We start from the raw sequence: 24,807 nt of genomic DNA on the forward strand, positions 1-24,807 counted from the left end.
GATATATACACTAGGATGAATAAAATACATGTCATTATGTATGTGGCTAGTCGTGGTGACAGCGGCCATTGTTGTTGTTGGAGTTTATAGGGCCACCACAGCAGCCATTCCTGCTCCTGACTACATGTGTAGAGAACCTAGGATAACCCAAAAATGTCAGACATTGCTGTTTCATGTTGTCTGCCACTGCTGCTTCATGTTGTCTACCACTGCTACCTCATGTTGTCGGCCACTGCTACCTCATGTTGTCGGCCACTGCTGCTTCGTGTTGTCTGCCACTGCTACCTCATGATGTCTTTTTTCACTTTTGCTAGTGTATTGAAGAGCTTTCCAGTATGTGAAGGTTGCGGGGCAGTGGCAGTCAGACAAGTACCGGACTGTGACATCATTTGTGTACCCTTGAACATTGCCAAAGAATTGAACATTTCTGCTACTTTGAGCTCAGTTTCAAGGTACTTTTCATTGTGAAACCAATCAAAATCATATTTATTTCTGTAGTATATCTTCCATTCTATCAAATGAAACCAAAAAAACGAGAACACAACTATAAAAACCATACGGAAATATACCTCTAAGGGGAGGCTAATGGCTGAGAAGTGAACTCCGTTATTTATGGTCCGATTTCTTTCATTTTTGTGTACGTTAAGAAGCACTTTTCCATCACACATTGCCCAAGTTTCAATAAGATAGTCCAACAAACAACTGAGATCCAATTCCCTAGATCAAGAGCAAGGGCCCCTCACCAGTGTCAAGGAACCTCTCTTGAGGCTCGCTTGCATCTGGAAATTTCGCTCACATCTGGAAGCAAAAAATAGACCGAGTGACTGGTTGTAGCTGGAAAGACTCGCACGTGGATGAACTCGTAAGTAGAGGTTTCACTGTACGTTTAAAGAATGCTGCTAGTTTTGTATTCTAGTGTTAGGCAGCTAGGACATCATGCATAAATCAAGATTAAGGTATAGAATAATTTTTTCTTGTGATTTATCTGATATAAAAGCTGTTCTTATTTTGGAAATGATTAAGGATATCAAAAACAGTCAGTACACCCAAAAATAAGGAAAGAATTAAAAATATGGTGTAATGCAGTATTGTCAAATACATAAAATGTTAATAACAATAACTGTTGAAGAGTGTATACAGTATATACAGTACATTAATATTCAGAAATACTATGCTTCATTTTGTACAATTTGAAGTTTGCTGTAGAAAATGATTGATTAGTCTGATGTAACTATTTTTATTTAATTGGAAAAAATTAATATAATATTTACATATTAAAATGGTTTGTCATTTTCCTTAATGTATGTGTGTGTGTTTTCAGGAGCAGTCAAAGCTAGAGAAATTTTTCAAAAACACATATGGCAAGACTATGTCAGAAAAGGAGTTTTCTGTGAAAGGTTGGAACTATGGAGCAGCAAAGTTTGAGGGGGCTGTACTGTCTTTTGATGTAGGTTCCATGCCAGCTTTTGAAGTGCCTTTAAACCATGCATCTGGCTGTACCACAGGCAAGAATGAAGTCACATTAGAATTTCATCAGGTATGCCAAAAATCACATTGTGGGAAGTGTTTTGAGGTTGCCTTATAATAAACACATTGCCCTTAATTCTGTTTTCTTTTGTAGCTTCAGATTCTTAAATATTTCCCAGAATAATGCATTTTCTTATACTAATTGTTTGCTTGTTTTCTATTTCTTTAATTACTTAATCTCTAAATTAAAACATTACCTCACAATGCTTGGCATGTAAAGGTTGTTCAGACCCATCTGCTTATTTGAATCTGAAGAGTCCTTGTTTCTTCAGCATGATGATGCAGCCATAAACTTGATGGAGATGAGGTTTCACATCCCAACATCAGAATTAGCTGGTGATGATCCAGTGGAAAGTTTTCAGCAGAGGGTTATGGCTAAAGCATCGGTTATTACAGCCACAGGAGATGCTCTTGCTATTTTCCGTGAAGTTCAGTGCCTTACACCACGGTATGGAAAAGCTTTGTGTTGCTACATATTTTGCTTTAATTATTTTGAGTTGTACTGTGAATTACTCAAGTAAAACATTTTGCTGAATTTACCCAGATTGTTTCTTCATTTCATTGTTGAAAGGAATATCTAATAGTATGTTTTAATTCAGAAAACAGTGCAAGAAATATTCTTTTTGAATTCAGTAATTTATACAGAAGGGGTTATTAACTCCCTTGCTCCTGGCATTTTAGTTACCTTTTACAACATGCATGGCTAACAGAGAGAGGAAGGATTCTTCCCCATTTTCCCATGGAGATGACAGGGAATAATATAAGAACAAGAACTATTAAGAAAATAGAAGAAAACTTGTATTTGTGTCATGGTCAAGGGCCAGGTTGCAGGGATGTTGACCCCTGGAATACCCTCCAGGTATACATGTACATACACGTGTAGTATGAAATAAGTGTATGTAGAAGTAGCAAGATCTGAGCTGTAGTGTTGGCATGCCTCTGGCAAGACAACGATAGAGTGAATGATGAGGAAAGTGTTTCTTCTTTTTTGGGATCACCCTACATTGGTGGGAGATGGATGGTGTGTTAAAAAAATATATAAGAAAAGTTGGTGAGTTCTTGTCATTAAAACAGTATCTAAAGCACTTTTGGAATTTAAGTAATGTTTGTTATTTGATGTACTTTACTATCTTGACTCTTGGAGGCATTGGAGATAGTCATATGTTAGATCAATATGTGATGTGAATAGTATGCTAAGAATTCAGTGTAGAAATTAAAAGAGGGTAGAGTGGAGGGAGGGTTGAAGAAATTTGAACATGGAGGGAGGGTTGAAGAAGTTTGAATATTAAGAGATGATGGTGCAAAATAAGATGACCAAGAGGTTATATAAAGCCAGTGTGAAAGGAGGGATATGAGATGCTCCAGAAAGGGTTGAAGGGAGGGTGTGAAAGCAGTTTCATGTGGTAAGGGCCTGAGCATCCAGCAGGTGTGTTTTTGGTAGTAAAGATTGAAAACCAAAGCCTTGTCATTGTGGTTGTGTACAAGCCTCCATATGCAACTTCCCAACATTTCTGGGAGCAGCTTGTGAAAATTGACCACTGTCCAGAAAATCTCCCAACTCCTGCCGCAAACATCTTGCTGCTAGGAGATTTCAACTTGAGACACCTAAAATGGAGGAGTCTAGCAAATAATATTTTAGCAGAGATCACTCCAGGAGGCAGCTCAGATGAAAATTCACATACACATGAGCTATTAAATCTCTACACCAAATTCACCTTAAACCAGCAAATAATAGAGCCTACAAGACTAGAAAATACGCTGGACCACATCTTGACTAACAACGATCTGATACGTAATATAACCGTATCAAAGACAACACACTTGGATCACAACATAATAGAGGTACAGACATGCATGCACAGGGCTCCTGACCACCAAAATTTGATCAGTCATGAGGGTGTCTTCACAAAATTCAATTTCAATAACAAAAACATACAATGGGAACAAGTCAGCCATGTCCTAAATGAAACAAGCTGGGAAGCTATCCTAAACAACACAGATCCAAACCTTTGCCTAGAAAAAATAAACTGTTGTTCTTGAAATCCGTTCAAGACACAATCCATTAAGAAGAAGAAAGAGAAGATGTAAACTAGAAAGAGAAAGACGCTCCCTATACAGATGAAGGCAAGGAATCACAGAGCTGCTGAGAGGGGCCAATATATCTGAAATACGAAAGGAGGCACTGGTTAATGAAATTGCAAATATCGAACTTAAGCTGAACGACTCTTACAGGAGACAAGAATTGCAGGAAGAACTAAAAGCCATAAATCTAAGGGAAAAACATCCAACATTGGACCCCTGCTCAGGTAAGATGGGACATACACAGATGACAGGCAAAAAAATGGGTGAGATACTAGTCCCGGTACGACTCGGTGTTCAGCGAGCTGCTGCCCAGACTAAGGGTCGACAATCCAAATGAATTCTTTATGAATGAGACCCAAAATTTGGTCATCTCAAAAATCTCAGATATTATCCTAACACCACAAGACTTTGAAAAGGCAACAAATGACATGCCCATGCACTCTGCCCCAGGCCCAGACTCAAGGAACTCCGTGTTCATCAAGAACTGCAAGAAGCCCCTGTCGCTTGCCTTCAGCATTCTGTGAAGAGGGAGGATGGACACGGGTCATCCCACACTCGCTAAAAACAACAGACATACCCCCCTCTACATAAGTGGGAGGAAAGCAATTGCAAAGAACTACAGACTGATAGCATTAACATCCAATGTACATGTTTATAGAGGGGCAGCTGATATGTCGGTTCATTATTTAGTTGTAGCTACAGTTAGAGTAAGAGGTAGATGGGATGAGAGGAAGGTGACAACAACAAGTAGGAGGGAAGTGAAAGTGTATAAACTAAGGGAGGAGGAAGTTCAGGTGAGATATAAGCGACTATTGGCAGAAAGGTGGGCTAGTGCAAAGATGAGTAGTGAAGGGGGTTGAAGAGGGTTGGATGAGTTTTAAAATTGCAGTATTAGAATGTGGGGTAGAGTTTTGTGGTTATAGGAGGGTGGGGGCAGGAGGAAAGAGGAGTGATTGGTGGAATGATGAAGTAAAGGGTGTGATAAAAGAGAAAAAGTTAGCTTATGAGAGGTTTTTACAAAGCAAAAGTGTTATAAGAAGAGCAGAGTATATAGAGAGTAGAAGAAAGGTGAAGAGAGTGGTGAGAGAGTGCAAAAGGAGAGCAGATGATAGAGTGGGAGAGGTACTGCCGAGAAATTTTAATGAAAATAAGAAAAAATTTTGGAGTGAGTTAAACAAGTTAAGAAAGCCTAGGGAACGTATGGATTTGTCAGTTAAAAACAGAGTAGGGGAATTAGTAGATGGGGAGAGGGAGGTATTAGGTAGATGGCGAGAATATTTTGAGGAACTTTTAAATGTTGAGGAAGAAAGGGAGGCGGTAATTTCATGCACTGGCCAGGGAGGTATACCATCTTTTAGGAGTGAAGAAGAGTAGAATGTAAGTGTGGGGGAGGTACGTGAGGCATTACGTAGAATGAAAGGGGGTAAAGCAGCTGGAAGTGATGGGATCATGATAGAAATGTTAAAAGCAGGGGGGGATATAGTGTTGGAGTGGTTGGTACTTTTGTTTAATAAATGTATGAAAGAGGGGAAGGTACCTAGGGATTGGCAGAGAGCATGTATAGTCCCTTTATATAAAGGGAAGGGGAGCAAAAGAGATTGTAAAAATTATAGAGGAATAAGTTTATTGAGTATACCAGGAAAAGCGTACAGAATGGTTATTATTGAAAGAATTAGAGGTAAGACAGAATGTAGGATTGCGGATGAGCATGGAGGTTTCAGAGTGGGTAGGGGATGTGTAGATCAAGTGTTTACATTGAAGCATATATATGAACAGTATTTAGATAAAGGTAGGGAAGTTTTCATTGCATTTATGGATTTAGAAAAGGCATATGATAGAGTGGATAGAGGAGCAATGTGGCAGATGTTTCAAGTACAGTGGACCCCCGGTTAACGATTTTAATCCGTGCAAGAGGGGTAATTGTTATGCGAAATAATCGTTATGTGAATGAATTTTCCCCATAAGAAATAATGGAAATAAAATTAATCCGTGCAAGACACCCAAAAGTATGAAAAAAATTTTTTTTTACCACATGAAATATTAATTTTAATACACACAAACTGAAAAAGGCATGCACACTTACATGACACTTACTTTTATTGAAGATCTGGTGATGATTGATGGGATGGGAGGAGGGGAGAGCATTATCTTCTTACTGTTTAGAAGGGGAATCCCCTTCCATTAGGACTTGAGGTAGCAAGTCCTTTTCTGGGGTTACTTCCCTTCTTCTTTTAATGCCACTAGGGCCAGCTTCAGAGTCACTGGACTTCTTTCGCACAAGATATCTGTCCATAGTGGCCTGTACCTCTCGTTCCTTTATCACTTCCCTAAAGTGTTTCACAACATTGTCAGTTTACAGGTTGCCAACACGGCTTGCAATAGCTGTGTGAGGGTGATTTTCATCCATGAAGGTTTGCACTTCAAGCCACTTTGCACAGATTTCCTTTATCTTTGTAGTAGGCAACTTCTTCAATTTCTCTCTCCCCTCCTCTGAACCAGTTTCCCCAGGTCTGGCCTCTTGCTCTTGAAGTTGATCTAGCAGCTCATCAGTGGTTAGTTCTTCATTGTCCTCCTCCACCAACTCTTCCACATCCTCCCCACTAACCTCCAACCCCAAGGACTTTCCCAATGCCACAATGGATTCCTCAACTGGCATAATCCTCTCAGGGTTAGCCTCAAACCCTTCAAAATCCCTTTTGTCTACACATTCTGGCCACAGTTTCTTCCAAGCAGAGTTCAAGGTCCTCTTAGTCACTTCCTCCCAAGCCTTACCTATAAGGTTTACACAATTGAGGATATTAAAGTGATCTCTCCAAAACTCTCTTAGAGTCAGTTGAGTTTCTGAGGTCATTACAAAGCACCTTTCAAACAGAGCTTTTGTGTACAGTTTCTTGAAGTTGGAAATAACCTGCTGGTCCATGGGCTGCAGGAGAGGAGTGGTATTAGGAGGCAAAAACTTCACCTTAATGAAGCTCATGTCCCCATAAAGTCGCTCTGCCACGTCTGTAGGATGACCAGGGGCATTGTCTAACACGAGGAGGCACTTAAGTTCTAATTTCTTTTCAGTTAGGTAATCTTTCACATTGGGGGCAAATACATGGTGTAACCAGTTATAGAAAAATTCCCTAGTGACCCATGCCTTACTGTTTGCCCTCCACAGCACACACAAATTATCCTTGAGGACATTCTTTTGCCTGAACGCTCTGGGAGTTTCAGAGTGATACACTAATAAAGGCTTCACTTTGCAATCACCAGTAGCATTGGCACACATGAGAAGAGTAAGCCTGTCTTTCATAGGCTTATGTCCTGGGAGTGCCTTTTCCTCCTGAGTAATGTAGGTCCTGCTTGGCATTTTCTTCCAGAACAGGCCTGTTTCATCACAATTAAACACTTGTTCAGGTTTCAGTCCTTCAGTTTCTATGTACTCCTTGAATTCCTGCACATATTTTTCAGCCGCTTTGTGGTCCGAACTGGCAGCCTCACCATGCCTTATCACACTATGGATGCCACTACGCTTCTTAAATCTCTCAAACCAACCTTTGCTGGCCTTAAATTCACTCACATCATCACTAGTTGCAGGCATTTTTTTAATTAAATCCTCATGCAACTTCCTAGCCTTTTCACATATGATCGCTTGAGAGACGCTATCTCCTGCTAGCTGTTTTTCATTTATCCACACCAATAAGAGTCTCTCAACATCTTCCATCACTTGCGATCTTTGTTTCGAAAACACAGTTAAACCTTTGGCAAGAACAGCTTCCTTGATTGTCTTTTTGGTGCCCACAATAGTAGCGATGGTTGATTGGGGTTTCTTGTACAACTTGACTAGGTCGGCGATACGCACTCCACTTTCATACTTATCAATGATCTCTTTCTTCATTTCAATGGGAATTCTTACCCTTATTGGTGTACGGTTGGCACTAGAAGCTTTCTTGGGGCCCATGGTCACTTATTTTCCAGAAACAGCACCGAAAACACTGTAATAATACGAAATATTCCGAGTGTATGCTTGGATGTTACCGCGGAGGCTGGCTGGTAAACAATGGCACGGGCGGCACATGTGAGGCTGGCTGAGGGCGCACATTGGACGCGTCTCGGACGAAAATCGGTGAGCGGGTTTTTAATCGGTATGCGCGGCAAAAATTTTGCGATTAAAGTAAGCGGTATGCGAAATAATCGCTATGTGATGCCATCGTTATGCGGGGGTCCACTGTATATGGAATAGGTGGTAAGTTACTAATTGCTGTAAAGAGTTTTTATGAGGATAGCGAGGCTCAGGTTAGGGTGTGTAGAAGAGAGGAAAACTACTTCCCAGTAAAAGTAGGTCTTAGACAGGGATGTGTAATGCCACCATGGTTGTTTAATATATTTATAGATGGGGTTGTAAAAGAAGTAAATGCTAGGGTGTTCAGGAGAGGGGTGGGATTAAATTATGGGGAATCAAATACAAAATGGGAATTGACACAGTTACTTTTTGCTGATGATACTGTGCTTATGGGAGATTCTAAAGAAAAATTGCAAAGGTTAGTGGATGAGTTTGGGAGTGTGTGTAAAGGTAGAAAGTTGAAAGTGAACATAGAAAAGAGTAAGCTGATGAGGGTATCAAATGATTTAGATAAAGAAAAATTGGATATCAAATTGGGGAGGAGGAGTATGGAAGAAGTGAATGTTTTCAGATACTTGGGAGTTGACGTGTTGGCGGATGGATTTATGAAGGATGAGGTTAATCATAGAATTGATGAAGTAAAAAAGGTGAGTGGTGCGTTGAGGTATATGTGGAGTCAAAAAACGTTATCTATGGAGGCAAAGAAGGGAATGTATGAAAGTATAGTAGTACTAGCACTCTTATATGAGTGTGAAGCTTGGGTTGCGAATGCAGCAGCGAAGAGGCGGTTGGAGGCAGTGGTGATGTCCTGTCTAAGGGCAATGTGTGGTGTAAATATTATGCAGAAAATTTGGAGTGTGGAAATTAGAAGAAGGTGTGGAGTTAATAAAAGTATTAGTCAGAGGGCTGAAGAGGGGTTGTTGAGGTGGTTTGGTCATTTAGAGAGAATGGATCAAAGTAGAATGACATGGAGAGCATTTAAATCTGTAGGAGAAGGAAGGCAGGGTAGGGGTCGTCCTCGAAAAGGTTGGAAGGAAGGGGTAAGGGAGGTTTTGTGAGCGAGGGGCTTGGACTTCCAGCAGGAGTGCATGAGCGTGTTAGATAGGAGTGAATGGAGACGAATGGTATTTGGGACCTGATAATCTGTTGGAGTGTGAGCAGGGTAATATTTAGTGAAGGGATTCAGGGAAACCAGTTATTTTTATATAGCCGGACTTGAGTCCTGGAAATGGGAAGTACAATGCCTGCACTCTAAAGGAGGGGTTTTGGGATATTAGCAGTTTGGAGGGATATGTTGTGTATCTTTATACGTATATGCTTCTAAACTGTTGTGCTCTGCAAAAACAGTGATTATGTGTGAGTGAGGTGAAAGTGTTGAATGATGATGAAAGTATTTTCTTTTTGGGGATTTTCTTTCTTTTTGGGTCACCCTGCCTTGGTGGGAGACGGCCGACTTGTTGAAAAAAAAAAATCATAAAAATCTTTGAAAGGGTTCAAAGAAGCGCAATTGCGAACCACCTAGATACCCATCAGTTACACAACCAGGGCAACACAGGTTCAGAGTAGGTCACTCCTGTCCCAGCTACTGGATCACTATGTCAAGGTCCTGGATGCTGTAGAGGATAAACAAAACTCAGATGTAGTATACACAGACTTGCAAAAAGCTTTCGACAAGTGTGACCATGGTGTAATAGCGCACAAAATGTATGATAAAGTAATAACAAGAAAAGTTGGTAGATGGATCTATAACTTCCTGACAAACAGAACACCATGGTAATAGTAAACAGAGTGAAGTCTGAGGCAGCTATGGTGAAAAGCTGTTCCACAAGGCACAATACTTGCTCCCATTCTATTCCTCATCCTTATATCTGACAAAAGACAGAGATGTAAGCCATAGCTCTGTGTCTTCATTTGTGGATGACCCCCGGATTGCCATCAAAGACACCACAAGACTCCAAGCGGACATGAACCAAGTCTTCAAATGGACCTCTCAAAACAATATGAAGTTCAGTGAAGAGAAATTTCAACTACTCAGATATGGAAAACTTGAGAAAATTAAAACTGTATAAAGGTATATGACAAATTCTAAACATGCAATAGAGTGAAAGAGTAACGTGAAGGACCTGGGAGTGATAATGTCAGGATCTCGCCCTCAAGAACCACAACAGTGTATCTACCACATCTGCTAGGAAAATGATAGGATGGATAATGAGACCTGTCAAAACTAGGGACGCCAAGCCCATGATGATTCTCTTCAAATTGCTGGTTCTCTCTAGGCTGGAATACTGCTGTATGCTAACTGCCCCCTTCAAGGCAGGGGAAATTGCTGACCTGGAGAGTGTGCAAAGAACGTTCATGGCACACATAAGTACAATAAGGCACCTAAATTACTGGGAACAGTTGAAGGCCCTTGATCTGTATTCTCTGGAATGCAGGTGAGAGAGATACATGATAATATGCGCTTGGAAGGTCCTGGAGGGAGTGGTACCAAACCTGCAAGAGAAAATCACTCCCTATGAAAGCAAAAGACTCGACAGGAGATGTAACATTTCCCCAATGAAAAGCAGGGGTGCCACGAGTACACTGAGAGACAGCACAGTAAGTGTCCAGGGCTCAAGACTGTTCAATTGCCTCCCAGCATACATAAGGGGGATTACCAATAGACCCCTGGCTGTCTTCAAGAAGGCACTGGACAGGCACCTAAAGTCAGTACCTGACCAACCAGACTGTGGTTCATTTGTCAGTTTGTGTGCGGCCAGCAGTAACAGCCTGGCTGATCAGACCCTGATCCACCACGAGGCCTGGTCTCAGACCGAGCCACAGAGGCATTGACCCCCGAAACCCTCTCCTGTGTGTGCGTGTTTGCGTGTGTGCATGTGCACATGTGCGTGCGTGCATGTTTGTGTGTGCATTGTGTGTGTGTGCATGTATGTGTGTGTGCATGTGTGCACATGCGTGTGCACGTGCGTGTGTGCGTGCATGTGTGTGCATGTGTGTGTGCGTGTGTGCATGTGTGTGTGTGTATGCGTGCGTGTGTGCATGTGTGCGTGTGCTCACCTAATTGTGGTTGCAGGGGTCGAGACTCGGCTCCTGGCCCTGCCTCTTCACTGACCGCTACTGGGTCCTCCCTCTCTCTGCTCCATGAGCTTCATCATATCTCACCTTAAAACTATGTATAGTTCCTGCCTCCACTACATCGCTTGCCAGACTATTCCACTTCCTAACAACTCTGTGGCTGAAGAAATACTTCCTAACATTCCTTTGACTCGTCTGAGTCTTCAGCTTCCAGTTGTGACCCCTTGTTTTTGTGTCCCATCTCTGGAACATCCTGTCTGTCCACCTTGTCTATTCCACGCAGTATTTTGTGTCGTTATCATGTCTCCCCTGACCCTCTTGTCCCTCCAGTGTGTGTGTGTGTGTGTGTGTGTGTGTGTGTGTGTGTGTGTGTGTGTGTGTGTGTGTGTGTGTGTGTGTGTGTGTGCATGTGCATGTGTGTACTCGCCTATTTGTACTCGCCTATTTGTGGTTGCAGGGGCCGAGTCTTAGCTCCTGGCCCCGCCTCTTCACCAGTTGCTACTGGGTCCTCTCTCTCCCCGTTCCATGAGCTTTATCATACCTCGTCTTAAAACTATGTATGGTTCCTGCCTCCACTACATCACTTTCTAGGCTATTCCACTGCCTGACAACTCTATGACTGAAGAAATACTTCCTAATATCTCTCTGACTCATCTGTGTCTTCAACTTCCAATTGTGACCTCTTGTTTCTGTGTCCCCTCCCTGGAACATCCTGTCTTTGTCCACCTTGTCTATTCCGCGCAGTATTTTATATGTCGTTATCTTGTCTTCCCTGACCCTCCTGTCCTCTAGTGTTGTCATGCTGATTTCCCTTAACCTTTCTTCATAAGACTTTCCCCTTAGCTCTGGAACTAACCTTGTCGCAAACCTTTGCGTGTGCGTGCGTGCGCGTGCATGTGTGTGTGTGTGTGTGTGTGTGTGTGTGTGTGTGTGTGTGTGTGTGTGTGTGTGTGTGTGTGTGTGTGCACGTGCGTGCGTGCGTGCGTGTGTGCTTGCGTGCGCGTGTGTGTGTGTGTGTGTGTGTGTGCGTGCGAGCAAGCAAGTGAGTGAGCGAGCATATTAAGAGGGGGGGGGGTTGTGAGTAGAAACAAGTGCTTTAAGGGATTTGACCTGTTGGAGTATGTTCAAGACAAAATTAATGAAGGGATTCTGGAAAACTGCTAAACTAAAGTCCTGGAGGTATGAAACACAATGTTTGAACTCTTAAGGCAGGGTGGGGATGTTAGTTTGGAGGAATCATTTAATTTGTGATGTATATACACTTCTGGCAAGACCATTGTGAATGAATAATAGTGATTTTTTTGTGGTAACCCTGCAGTGGTGAGAGATGGCTGATGCAAAAATAAAAATTACCTAGTTACAATTTTTTTTCCACGTACTGTTAATTATGAAATGGTAAACTAAATTAATTTGACAAAATTATTATAAAAAATTTAGCTTTTTTAAACTGATATGTAGTTATTGAGCACAATGAGAATTGACATTAGAGATTTATGTGAAAATTACAGTGACTCTGAAGGAAATTGATGTCTGTCATTTGTGAAGAGGTCATTATTCGGTGGACCTTGATTTTTATGGACATGGGAAATACTGGACAGAATCTGCTGGGCCAGTCAAGACAAAGTTTGTTAGTTACAGAATTGTCCACTGTTGTTACAATCACAGCAAAATGTGTCTTTTCCATTTACCACAGTTGCCATTATCAGACACCCACTTTCCCTGAATAGTCCTTTATATGGTAGGTTTACTGTAATTTGAAAAAAGACCAGGCATAGATTTGTAATTTTAATGAAATTCTTACAGTGGTCGGTATGACATCAAAGTATACCCTAGCTTCATCCAGCTTCATGGTAAAACATTTGATTTCAAGATCCCAGTAACAACAGTTTTGCGTCTCTTCCTGCTGCCTCATCTTGACCAGCGTCAGCACTTCTTTGTGGTGAGTCAAGCTGTTGCTGCCAATTCGGAATTGTGATGTACATGCACTGTGCGCTATAAAGGTTTGTGAGAGATATATCTTTAGAGAATGTTCTTTTATACATTATTTTACGAAGAATGTATACATTACAATGATAGTTGTAAGCAAATTAGCACCTTGCATCAATGTTTCTTACCACTGTAGATCCAAGTGTTTCTTACCACAGTAGATCCCATTGTTTCTTACCACAGTAGATCCCATTGTTTCTTACCACTGTAGATCCCATTGTTTCTTACCACTGTAGATCCCAGTGTTTCTTACCACAGTAGATCCCATTGTTTCTTACCACAGTAGATCCCATTGTTTCTTACCACAGTAGATCCCATTGTTTCTTACCACTGTAGATCCCATTGTTTCTTACCACTGTAGATCCCAGTGTTTCTTACCACAGTAGATCCCATTGTTTCTTACCACAGTAGATCCCATTGTTTCTTACCACAGTAGATCCCATTGTTTCTTACCACAGTAGATCCCATTGTTTCTTACTACAGTAGATCCCATTGTTTCTTACCACTGTAGATCCCATTGTTTCTTACCACTGTAGATCCCAGTGTTTCTTACCACAGTAGATCCCAGTGTTTCTTACCACAGTAGATCCCATTGTTTCTTACCATAGTAGATCCCATTGTTTCTTACCACAGTAGATCCCATTGTTTCTTACCACAGTAGATCCCATTGTTTCTTACCACAGTAGATCCCATTGTTTCTTACCACAGTAGATCCCATTGTTTCTTACCACTGTAGATCCAAGTGTTTCTTACCACAGTAGATCCCATTGTTTCTTACCACTGTAGATCCAAGTGTTTCTTACCACAGTAGATCCCATTGTTTCTTACCACAGTAGATCCCATTGTTTCTTACCACAGTAGATCCCATTGTTTCTTACCACAGTAGATCCCATTGTTTCTTACCAGAGTAGATCCCATTGTTTCTTACCACAGTAGATCCCATTGTTTCTTACCACAGTAGATCCCATTGTTTCTTACCACAGTAGATCCCATTGTTTCTTACCACTGTAGATACCAAAGTTTCTTACCACTGTTGATCCAAGTGTTTCTTACCATTGTAGATCCCATTGTTTCTTACCAATGTACATCCTAAGATTTTTTACCACTGTACATCATAATTTTTTACCACTGTACATCATAATTTTTTACCACTGTACATCATAATTTTTTTACCACTGTACATCATAATTTTTTTACCACTGTACATCATAATTTTTTTACCACTGTACATTGTAATTTTTTTTTTACCACTGTACATTGTAATGTTTCCTACCACTGTACACCCTAATGTTTCTTCCCAGTTTAAGACCCAATGTTTCTTACCACTGTATATCCTATTGTTTCATACCACTGTAGGACCCAGTGTTTTTTACAGTTTTGTTAAAAGTTTGATTGAACCAATCTTGGTACAGTGGTACCTCGGGATATGAACTTATTTCGTTCCAGAAGGCTGTTCGAGTGCTGATACCGAACGAACTTGTTCCCATAAGGAATAATGTAAATTAGATTAATCCGTTTCAGACCCCCAAAAATACACTTACAAAAGCACTTACATAAATACGTACACTTACATAATTGTTCACGTTTTGAGCTGTTCGTATCCCGAGGTACCACTGTACAGTGGACCCCCGCATAACGATTACCTCCGAATGTGACCAATTATGTAAGTGTATTTATGTAAGTGCGTTTGTACGTGTATGTTTGGGGGTCTGAAATGGACTAATCTACTTCACAATATTTCTTATGGGAACAAATTCGGTCAGTACTGGCACCTGAACATACTTCTGGAGTGAAAAAATATCGTTAACCGGGGGTCCACTGTATTTCTCTAAAGTTCACTGGGTTGAACAAAAGTGTTTAGTGGGCCTTTGGACTATTTTTCACTATTGTTATTTTGAATATTTTGCATATGTATACTACAATTTAATTAAAAATTGTGTAATTTTAATTTTATGTCTGCAAGTTGGCTTGTTTGCCTGAAATGTTTTTAAGTAAATATTTTTTTACATTGTATGCTAGGTGTCCCTGGATCCACCTATCAAACAAGGTCAAACTCGCTACCCGTACCTGATTTTGCTGTTCTCTGGAGATGATTCAGACACCCTTGAGCTTCCACTCACAGAGTAAGAAACAGGCCATGTTTTCTTTCTTCTAATAGTTGTACAATAGTATACAAATAATGTAAAGTGGTATCTTGATATTTGAACTTAATCTGTTCCAGGAGGCTGTTTGAATGGTGAGTTATGCCAATATTGAATCAATTTTTCCTATAAGAAATAATGTAAATTGGATTAATCCTTTCCACACACCCCAAAATTACCAATTATTAAACATTTTAAATGAAAATATTGCTTATTTAAATCTGTATGATAATTGCATACATGAAAACTATAAAAACAATAAATATATGAAATGAAAATTTAATTGCACTTTACTGAGGAGTTCTGATGGCTTTAGGGGAAGGTGGAAAAATGTTATTTGGAAAGGTGTCACCTTCATAAAAACATCAAGTAACTGCCTGTTTGATGCTGTCTCTGTGCAGTAGCACTTGAAGATGATGGGGATTCACTGACATTTGATTTTTTTTCTTTGCTAAAGAAGCTGTCCAATGTTGTCTGCTTTTGACAACTTTGTCATTGAACAGGTTGATGCTCCTATTCACAACTAATGTTAGGATGCCATTTTTCCACCAGGCTCTGTGTTTGAGCCAAATGGTAAGACAGTTCCTTAATTTCTGCAGCTGAAATATTAACCTTACTGCTTCCCTTCTTTGAAGAAGAATTTTCTCAGCCACTTCTTGCTGCTTCTTGTACAGGGCTTGAAGTTCTTCTGTGGTGAGCTCATTCTTATGATCCTCCACCAACTCCTTTACATCCTGATCATCCATCTCCAAGCCCATGGACTGGCCCAGACAGACAGTATCCTTCACTACAGGCTCTGCCTCAAAGCACCTTCAAAATCTCTGACTGACACAGTTTGCCCACAATTTCTTCAAGGCAGAGTTTATTGTCCTGAAAGAAACTTTTCCCTGCTCTGTCTATTATCCTTAAATTTATTTTTTTCAACAAACCGCTGTATCCCATCGAGGCAGGGTGGCCCAAAAAGAAAAACAAAAGCTTCTCTTTTCAAATTTAGTAATTTATACAGGAGAAGGGGTTACTAGCCCCTTGCTCCTGGCATTTTAGTCGCCTCTTACAACACGCATGGCTTACGGAGGGAAAATTCTGTTCCACTTCTCCATGGAGATACGAGGAAATAAACAAGAATAAGAACTACAAAAAAAAATAGAAGAAAACCCAGAGGGGTGTGTGTATATATGTATATGCTTGTACATGTATGTGTAGTGTGACCTAAGTGTAAGTAGAAGTAGCAAGACGTACCTGAAATCTTGCATGTTAATGAGACAGAAAAAAGGACACCAGCAAACCTACCATCATGTAAAACAGTTACAGGCTTTCGTTTTACACTCACTTGGCAGGACGGTAGTACCTCCCTGGGCGGTTGCTGTCTACCAACCTACTACCTAGGTTATCCTTAAATACTGGAGGATATTCAAATGGTTTTCCAAAATTCTCTAAGGATAAACTCAGTTTCAGAGGTCATTTCAAAGCTCATTTTAAACTACTTTTGTGTAAAGTTTCTTATAATTGGAAATTACCTGCTGGTCCATGGGTTGGATAAGAGGAGTGGTGTTAGGGGGCAAGAACTTCACATTAATGAAGCTGTATTCATCCACCAAATTTTCCTCCAAGCCTGGAGGGTGAGCAGGAGCATTGTCCATTACCTGAAGTGCCTTTATTGGTAAGTTTTTCTCTGCAAGGTACTGCTTCTCACTTAGGGCAAGCGTTTCATGTATCCACTCAGTGAAGAACTGCCTTGTTACTCTAGCTTTACTATTAGCATTCCACATTGCACCAAGTTACTTTTTATCACATTGTTTTTCTTAAATGCCCTTGGATTTTCAGAGTGGTAGACTAGCAACAGTTTAATTTTGCAGTCCTTAACATTACCACACAACAAGAGTGTTAGTAATGATTTTTCTTCTTGTGTGATGTAGGTTCTCTTAGGCATTCTTTTCCAGAAGAGGCCAGTTTCATCACAATTAAAATCTTGTTGAGGAATAAATCCCTCAATGTCTATCTAGGTTTTAAATTCCTTAACAAACTTTTCAGCCTCATCTCTGTTAGCACTGGCAGCCTCCCCTTGCCTTACTACAATATGAATTCCACTCCTCTTTTTAAACTTATCAAACCAGCCCCTTCTTGCCTTAAATTCATCACTTTCAGCACTTTCCTGTTTTTTTTTTCTCAACAAGTTGGCCGTCTCCCACCAAGGCAGGGTGACCCAAAAAGAAAGAAAATCCCCAAAAAGAAAATACTTTCATCATTATTCAACACTTTAACCTCACTCACACATAATCACTGTTTTTGCAGAGGTGCTCAGAACACAACAGCTTAGAAGCATATATGTATAAAGATACACAATATATCCCTCCAAACTGCTAATATCCCGAACCCCTCCTTTAGAGTGCAGGGATTGTACTTCCCATTTCCAGGACTTAAGTCCGGCTACATAAAAATAACCAGTTTCCCTGAATCCCTTCACTAAATATTACCCTGCTCACACTCCAACAGATTGTCAGGTCCCAAATACCATTCGTCTCCATTCACTCCTATCGAACACGCTCATGCATGCCTGCTGGAAGTCCAAGCCCCTCGCTCACAAAACCTCTCTTACCCCTTCCTTCCAACCTTTTCGAGGACGACCCCTACCCCGCCTTTCTTCTCCTACAGATTTATATGCTCTCCATGTCATTCTACTTTGATCCATTCTCTCTAAATGACCAAACCACCTCAACAACCCCTCTTCAGCCCTCTGACTAATACTTTTATTAACTCCACACCTTCTCCTAATTTCCACACTCCAAATTTTCTGCATAATATTTACACCAAACATTGCCCTTAGACAGGACATCACCACTGCCTCCAACTGCCTCCTCGCTGCTGCATTCAGAACCCAAGCTTCACACCCATATAAGAGTGTTGGTACTACTACACTCATACATTCCCTTCTTTGCCTCCATAGATAACGTTTTTTGTCTCCACATATACCTCAACGCACCGCTCACCTTTTTTCCCTCATTAATTCTATGATTAACCTCATCCTTCATAAATCCATCCGCTGACACGTCAACTCCCAAGTATCTGAAAACATTCACTTCTTCCATACTCCTCCCCAATATGATATCCAATTTTTCTTTATCTAAATCATTTGATACCCTCATCAGCTTACTCTTTTCTATGTTCACTTTCAACTTTCTACCTTTACACACACTCCCAAACTCATCCACTAACCTTTGCAATTTTTCTTTAGAATCTCCCATAAGCACAGTATCATCAGCAAAAAGCAACTGTGTCAATTCCCATTTTGTATTTGATTCTCCATGATTTAATCCCACCCCTCTCCTGAACACCCCTAGCATTTACTTCTTTTACAACCCCATCTATAAATATATTGCAGCGCTGTATAGCCCTTGTGGCTTAGCGCTTCTTTTTGATTATAATAATAATATAAATATATTAAACAACCATGGTGGCATTACACATCCCTGTCTAAGACCTACTTTTACTGGGAAGTAGTCTCCCTCTCTTCTACACACCCTAACCTGAGCCTCACTATCCTCATAAAAACTCTTTACAGCAATTAGTGACTTACCACCTATTCCATATACTTGAAACATGTGCCACATTGCTCCCCTATCCACTCTATCATATGCCTTTTCTAAATCCATAAATGCAATAAAAACTTCCCTACCTTTATCTAAATACTGTTCACATATATGCTTCAATGTAAACACTTGATCTACACATCCGGTCACTCTGAAACCTCCTTGCTCATACGCAATCCTACATTATGTCTTACCTCTAATTCTTTCATTTATAACCCTACCGTACACTTTTCCTGATATACTCGGTAAACTTATTCCTCTATAATTTTTACAATATCTTTTGTCCCACTTCCCTTTATATAAAGGGACTACACACGCTCTCTGCCAATCCCTAGGTACCTTCCTCTCTTTCATACATTTATTAAACAAAAATACCAACCACTCCAACACTATATCCCCCACTGCTTCTAACATTTCTGTCATGATCCCGTCAGTTCCAGCTGCTTTACCCCCTTTCATTCTACGTAATGCCTCACGCACCTCCCCCACACCACTCACATCCTGTTCTTCTTCACTCCTAAAAGATGGTATACCTCCCTGGCCAGTGCATGAAATTACCGCCTCCCTTTCTTCCTCAACACTTCAAAGTTCCTCAAAATATTCTCACCACCTACCCAAAACCTCCATCTCCCTATCTTCTAACTCACCTACTCTGTTTTTAACTGACAAATCCATTCGTTCTCTAGGCTTTCTTAACTTGTTTAACTCCAAAAATTTTTCTTATTTTTATTAAAATTTCTTGACAGTGCCTCTCCCACTTTATCATCTACTCTCCTTTTGCACTCTCTCACCACTCTCTTCACCTTTCTTTTACTCTCCATATACTCTACTCTTCTTATAACACTTCTGCTTTGTAAAAACCTCTCATAAGCTAACTTCTCTTTTGTCACACCCTTTACTTCATCATTCCACCAATCACTCCTCTTTCCTCCTTCACCCACCCTCCTATAACCACAAACTTCTGCCCAACGTTCTAATACTGCATTTTTAAAACTATTCCAACCCTCTTCAGCCCCCCACTACTCATACTTGCACCAGCCCACCTTTCTGCCAATAGTTGCTTATATCTCACCCGAACTTCCTCCTCCCCTAGTTTATACACTTTCATCTCCCTCTTGTTTGTTGCTGTTGTTTTCCTCTTTTCCCATCTACCTCTTACTCCAACTGTAGCTAAAACTAAATAATGATCCGATATATCAGTTGCCCCTCTGTAAACGTGTACATCTTGGAGCCTACCCATCTACCTTTTATCCAACAATGCATAATCTAACAAACTACTTTCATTACATACTATATCATACCTTGTATATTTATTTATCCTCTTCTTCATAAAATATGTATTACTTATTACCAAACCTCTTTCTACACATAGTTCAATTAAAGGCTCCCCATTTTCATATACCCCTGGCACCCCAAATTTACCTACTACTCCCTCCACAACATTTTTACCCACTTTAGCATTGAAATCCCCAACCACCATTACTCTCACACTTGGTTCAAAACTCCCCACGCATTCACTCGACATTTCCCAAAATCTCTCTCTCTCCTCTACACTTCTCTCTTCTCCAGGTGCATATACGCTTACTATAACCCACTTTTCACATCCAACCTTTATTTTACTCCACATAATCCTTGAATTAATACATTTATAGTCCCTCTTTTCCTGCCATAACTTATCCTTCAACGTTATTGCTACTCCTTCTTTAGCTCTAACTCTATTTGAAATCCCTGACCTAATCTCATTTATTCCTCTCCACTGAAACTCTCCCATCCCCTTCAGCTTTGTTTTACTTAAAGTGAGGACATCCAGCTTCTTCTCATTCATAACATCCACAACCATCATCTTATCATTTGCACAACATCCACGCACATTCAGATTTCCCACTTTGACAATTTTCTGCTTCTTATTCTTTTTAGTAATTATTACAGGAAAAGGGGTTACTAGCCCATTGTTCCCGGCATTTTAGTTGACTTTTACAACACGCATGGCTTACGGAGGAAAGATTCTTATTCCACTTCCCCATGGATATAAAAGGAAAAGTAATAAGACCAAGAACTATTAAGAAAAAATCAAAGAAAACTCAGATGAGTGTGTAAAAATAAACATGTACATGTATGTGTAGTGTGACCTAAGTGTAAGTAGAAGTAGCAAGACGTACCTGAAATCTTACATGTTTACGAGACAGAAAATGGACACCAGCAATCCTACCATCATGTAAAACAATTACAGGCTTTCGTTTTACACTCACTTGGCAGGACGGTAGTACCTCCCTGGGTGGTTGCTGTCTACCAACCTACTGGGGTGTCTTGCCTAAAATCACTCTATAACTCCATTGCTTTTTCACAAATTATTGTTTTAGAAACACTTGTCACTGGCTAATTGCTTTTTGTTAATCTACACTAACCGAAGTTTTAACAGTTCTTCAGTTTCTTGTGACCTTTTCGCAGCAAGAATTTTCACTCCTTATGCCACATCAGTCCCTTTTATTGCCTCTATTTTTCAATATGGACGATATGGTGGATTTCACCATACCATATTGAGTGGCCAGGTCCAATATACATATTCCACTTTCCCACTTTGCAATGAGTTCTTTTTTCACTTTAATTGTTGTTCTTACTTCTCTCCTTTTAGGCTTGTTTGGATCACTATTTTTTTTTGGGGGGGGGGCCATGATTACAGCAGACCCCCGGATTACGTAATTAATCTATTCCAGAGAGAGAAAGTGACTTATTCTGAATTAATTTTCTCCATAAGAAATAATGGAAATCCAATTAATCCGTTTCAGACACCCAAAAGTATTAAAAGTAAGGTTTCCTACATTAAATATGCATTTACCTACACAGAAAACAATGATACATGAAGGATAAAACAATAATGACATCACACTTACCTTTATTGAAGACATGGTGATGTATGGAGGAGGGGAGAGGATGGAGTTTACAATTGTTTGGAAGGGGAATCCCCTTCTATAAAGACTTCAGGTACCAAGTCCTTATCCTGGGTTACTTCCTTCCTTTATTTTTTAATGCCACTAGGACCAGCTTGAGAGTCACTGGACCCCTGTTGCTCAAAAAAGTGTTCCAGAGTTGTCTGTTTTTGGCGTATGTTAGGAATTGTGTTGGGAGACAGGACAAGATAGTCCTTTAATATGACACTAATATCAGTAGGTTGGTTTAAGGTAGTAGGTTGGTAGACAGCAACCACCCAGGGAGGTACTACCGTCCTGCCAAGTGAGTGTAAAACGAAGCCTGTGATTGTTTTACATGATGGTAGGATTGCTGATGTCTTTTGTCTGTCTCATAAATATGCAAGATTACAGGCATGTCTTGCTACTTCTACTTACACTTAGGTCACACTACACATACATGTACACATTTATTTATACACACTCATCTGAGTTTTCTTTGATTTTATCTTAATAGTTCTTGGTCTTATTAATTTTCCTTTTATATCCATGGGGAAGTGGAATAAGAATCTTTCCTCCGTAAGCCATGCGTGTTGTAAAAGTCAACTAAAATGCCGGGAACAATGGGCTAGTAACCCCTTTTCCTGTAAAGATTACTAAAAAGAATAAGAAGAAGAAAATTGTCAAAGTGGGAAGTCTGAATGTGCGTGGATGTTGTGCAGATGATAAGAAAGAGATGATTGTGGATGTTATGAATGAGAAGAAGCTGGATGTCCTGGCTTTAAGTGAAACAAAGCTGAAGGGGGTGGGAGAGTTTCAGTGGAGAGGAATAAATGGGATTAGGTCAGGGGTTTCAAATAGAGTTAGAGCTAAAGAAGGAGTAGCAATAATGTTGAAGGATAAGCTATGGCAGGAAAAGAGGGACTATAAATGTATTAATTCAAGGATTATGTGGAGTAAAATAAAGATTGGATGTGAAAAGTGGGTTATAATAAGCGTGTATGCACCTGGAGAAGAGAGAAGTGTAGAGGAGAGAGAGAGATTTTGGGAAATGTTGAGTGAATGCGTGGGGAGTTTTGAATCAAGTGTGAGAGTAATGGTGGTTGGGGATTTTAATGCTAAAGTGGGTAAAAATGTTATGGAGGGAGTAGTAGGTAAATTTGGGGTGCCAGGGGTAAATGTAAATGGGGAGCCTTTAATTGAGCTATGTGTAGAAAGAAATTTGGTAATAAGTAATACATATTTTATGAAGAAGAGGATAAATAAATATACAAGGTATGATGTAGCACGTAATGAAAGTAGTTTATTAGATTATGTATTGGTGGATAAAAGGTTGATGGGTAGGCTCCAGGATGTACATGTTTATAGAGGGGCAACTGATATATCGGATCATTATTTAGTTGTAGCTACAGTAAGAGTAAGAGGTAGATGGGAAAAGAGGAAGGTGGCAACAACAAGTAAGAGGGAGGTGAAAGTGTATAAACTAAGGGAGGAGGAAGTTCGGGTGAGATATAAGCGACTATTGGCAGAAAGGTGGGCTAGTGCAAAGATGAGTAGTGGGGGGGTTGAAGAGGGTTGGAATAGTTTTAAAAATGCAGTATTAGAATGTGGGGCAGAAGTTTGTGGTTATAGGAGGGTGGGGGCAGGAGGAAAGAGGAGTGATTGGTGGAATGATGAAGTAAAGGGTGTGATAAAAGAGAAAAAGGTAGCTTATGAGAGGTTTTTACAAAGCAGAAGTGTTATAAGAAGAGCAGAGTATATGGAGAGTAAAAGAAAGGTAAAGAGAGTGGTGAGAGAGTGCAAAAGGAGAGCAGATGATAGAGTGGGAGAGGCACTGTCAAGAAATTTTAATGAAAATAAGAAAAAATTTTGGAGTGAGTTAAACAAGTTAAGAAAGCCTAGGGAAAATATGGATTTGTCAGTTAAAAACAGAGTAGGGGAGTTAGTAGATGGGGAGATGGAGGTATTGGGTAGATGGCGAGAATATTTTGAGGAACTTTTAAATGTTAAGGAAGAAACAGAGGCAGTAATTTCATGCACTGGTCAGGGAGGTATACCATCTTTTAGGAGTGAAGAAGAGCAGAATGTAAGTGTGGGGGAGGTACGTGAGGCATTACGTAAAATGAAAGGGGGTAAAGCAGCTGGAACTGATGGGATCATGACAGAAATGTTAAAAGCAGGGGGGGATATAGTGTTGGAGTGGTTGGTACTTTTGTTTAATAAATGTATGAAAGAGGGGAAGGTACCTAGGGATTGGCAGAGAGCATGTATAGTCCCTTTATATAAAGGGAAAGGGGACAAAAGAGACTGTAAAAATTATAGAGGAATAAGCTTACTGAGTATACCAGGAAAAGTGTACGGTAGGGTTATAATTGAAAGAATTAGAGGTAAGACAGAATGTAGGATTGCGGATGAGCAAGGAGGTTTTAGAGTGGGTAGGGGATGTGTAGATCAGGTGTTTACATTGAAGCATATATGTGAACAGTATTTAGATAAAGATAGGGAAGTTTTTATTGCATTTATGGATTTAGAAAAGGCATATGATAGAGTGGATAGAGGAGCAATGTGGCAGATGTTGCAAGTATATGGAATAGGTGGTAAGTTATTAAATGCTGTAAAGAGTTTTTATGAGGATAGTGAGGCTCAGGTTAGGGTGTGTAGAAGAGAGGGAGACTACTTCCCGGTAAAAGTAGGTCTTAGACAGGGATGTGTAATGTCACCATGGTTGTTTAATATATTTATAGATGGGGTTGTAAAGGAAGTAAATGCTAGGGTGTTTGGGAGAGGGGTGGGATTAAATTATGGGGAATCAAATTCAAAATGGGAATTGACACAGTTACTTTTTGCTGATGATACTGTGCTTATGGGAGATTCTAAAGAAAAATTGCAAAGGTTAGTGGATGAGTTTGGGAATGTGTGTAAAGGTAGAAAGTTGAAAGTGAACATAGAAAAGAGTAAGGTGATGAGGGTGTCAAATGATTTAGATAAAGAAAAATTGGATATCAAATTGGGGAGGAGGAGTATGGAAGAAGTGAATGTTTTCAGATACTTGGGAGTTGACGTGTCGGCGGATGGATTTATGAAGGATGAGGTTAATCATAGAATTGATGAGGGAAAAAAGGTGAGTGGTGCGTTGAGGTATATGTGGAGTCAAAAAACGTTATCTATGGAGGCAAAGAAGGGAATGTATGAAAGTATAGTAGTACCAACACTCTTATATGGGTGTGAAGCTTGGGTGGTAAATGCAGCAGCGAGGAGACGGTTGGAGGCAGCGGAGATGTCCTGTTTAAGGGCAATGTGTGGTGTAAATATTATGCAGAAAATTCGGAGTGTGGAAATTAGGAGAAGGTGTGGAGTTAATAAAAGTATTAGTCAGAGGGCAGAAGAGGGGTTGTTGA

General features: G+C 40.2%; 1 protein-coding gene across 1 annotated transcript in view; it reads left to right on the forward strand.

Moving 5' to 3' along the window:
* Ssrp (structure specific recognition protein) overlaps positions 1-24,807 on the forward strand; it is a 95,472-nt gene that overhangs the window by 11,363 nt on the left and 59,302 nt on the right. The window contains exons 3-6 of the mRNA XM_070082345.1: positions 1,322-1,537; positions 1,800-1,975; positions 12,593-12,728; positions 14,795-14,898. Of these exons, the coding sequence (XP_069938446.1) occupies positions 1,322-1,537; positions 1,800-1,975; positions 12,593-12,728; positions 14,795-14,898 (632 nt within the window). The remainder of the gene's footprint in view (positions 1-1,321; positions 1,538-1,799; positions 1,976-12,592; positions 12,729-14,794; positions 14,899-24,807) is intronic.

The sequence above is a fragment of the Cherax quadricarinatus genome, chromosome 7, assembly GCF_038502225.1.
Source record: "Cherax quadricarinatus isolate ZL_2023a chromosome 7, ASM3850222v1, whole genome shotgun sequence".
In the NCBI taxonomy this organism is placed as follows: Eukaryota; Metazoa; Arthropoda; class Malacostraca; order Decapoda; family Parastacidae; genus Cherax; species Cherax quadricarinatus.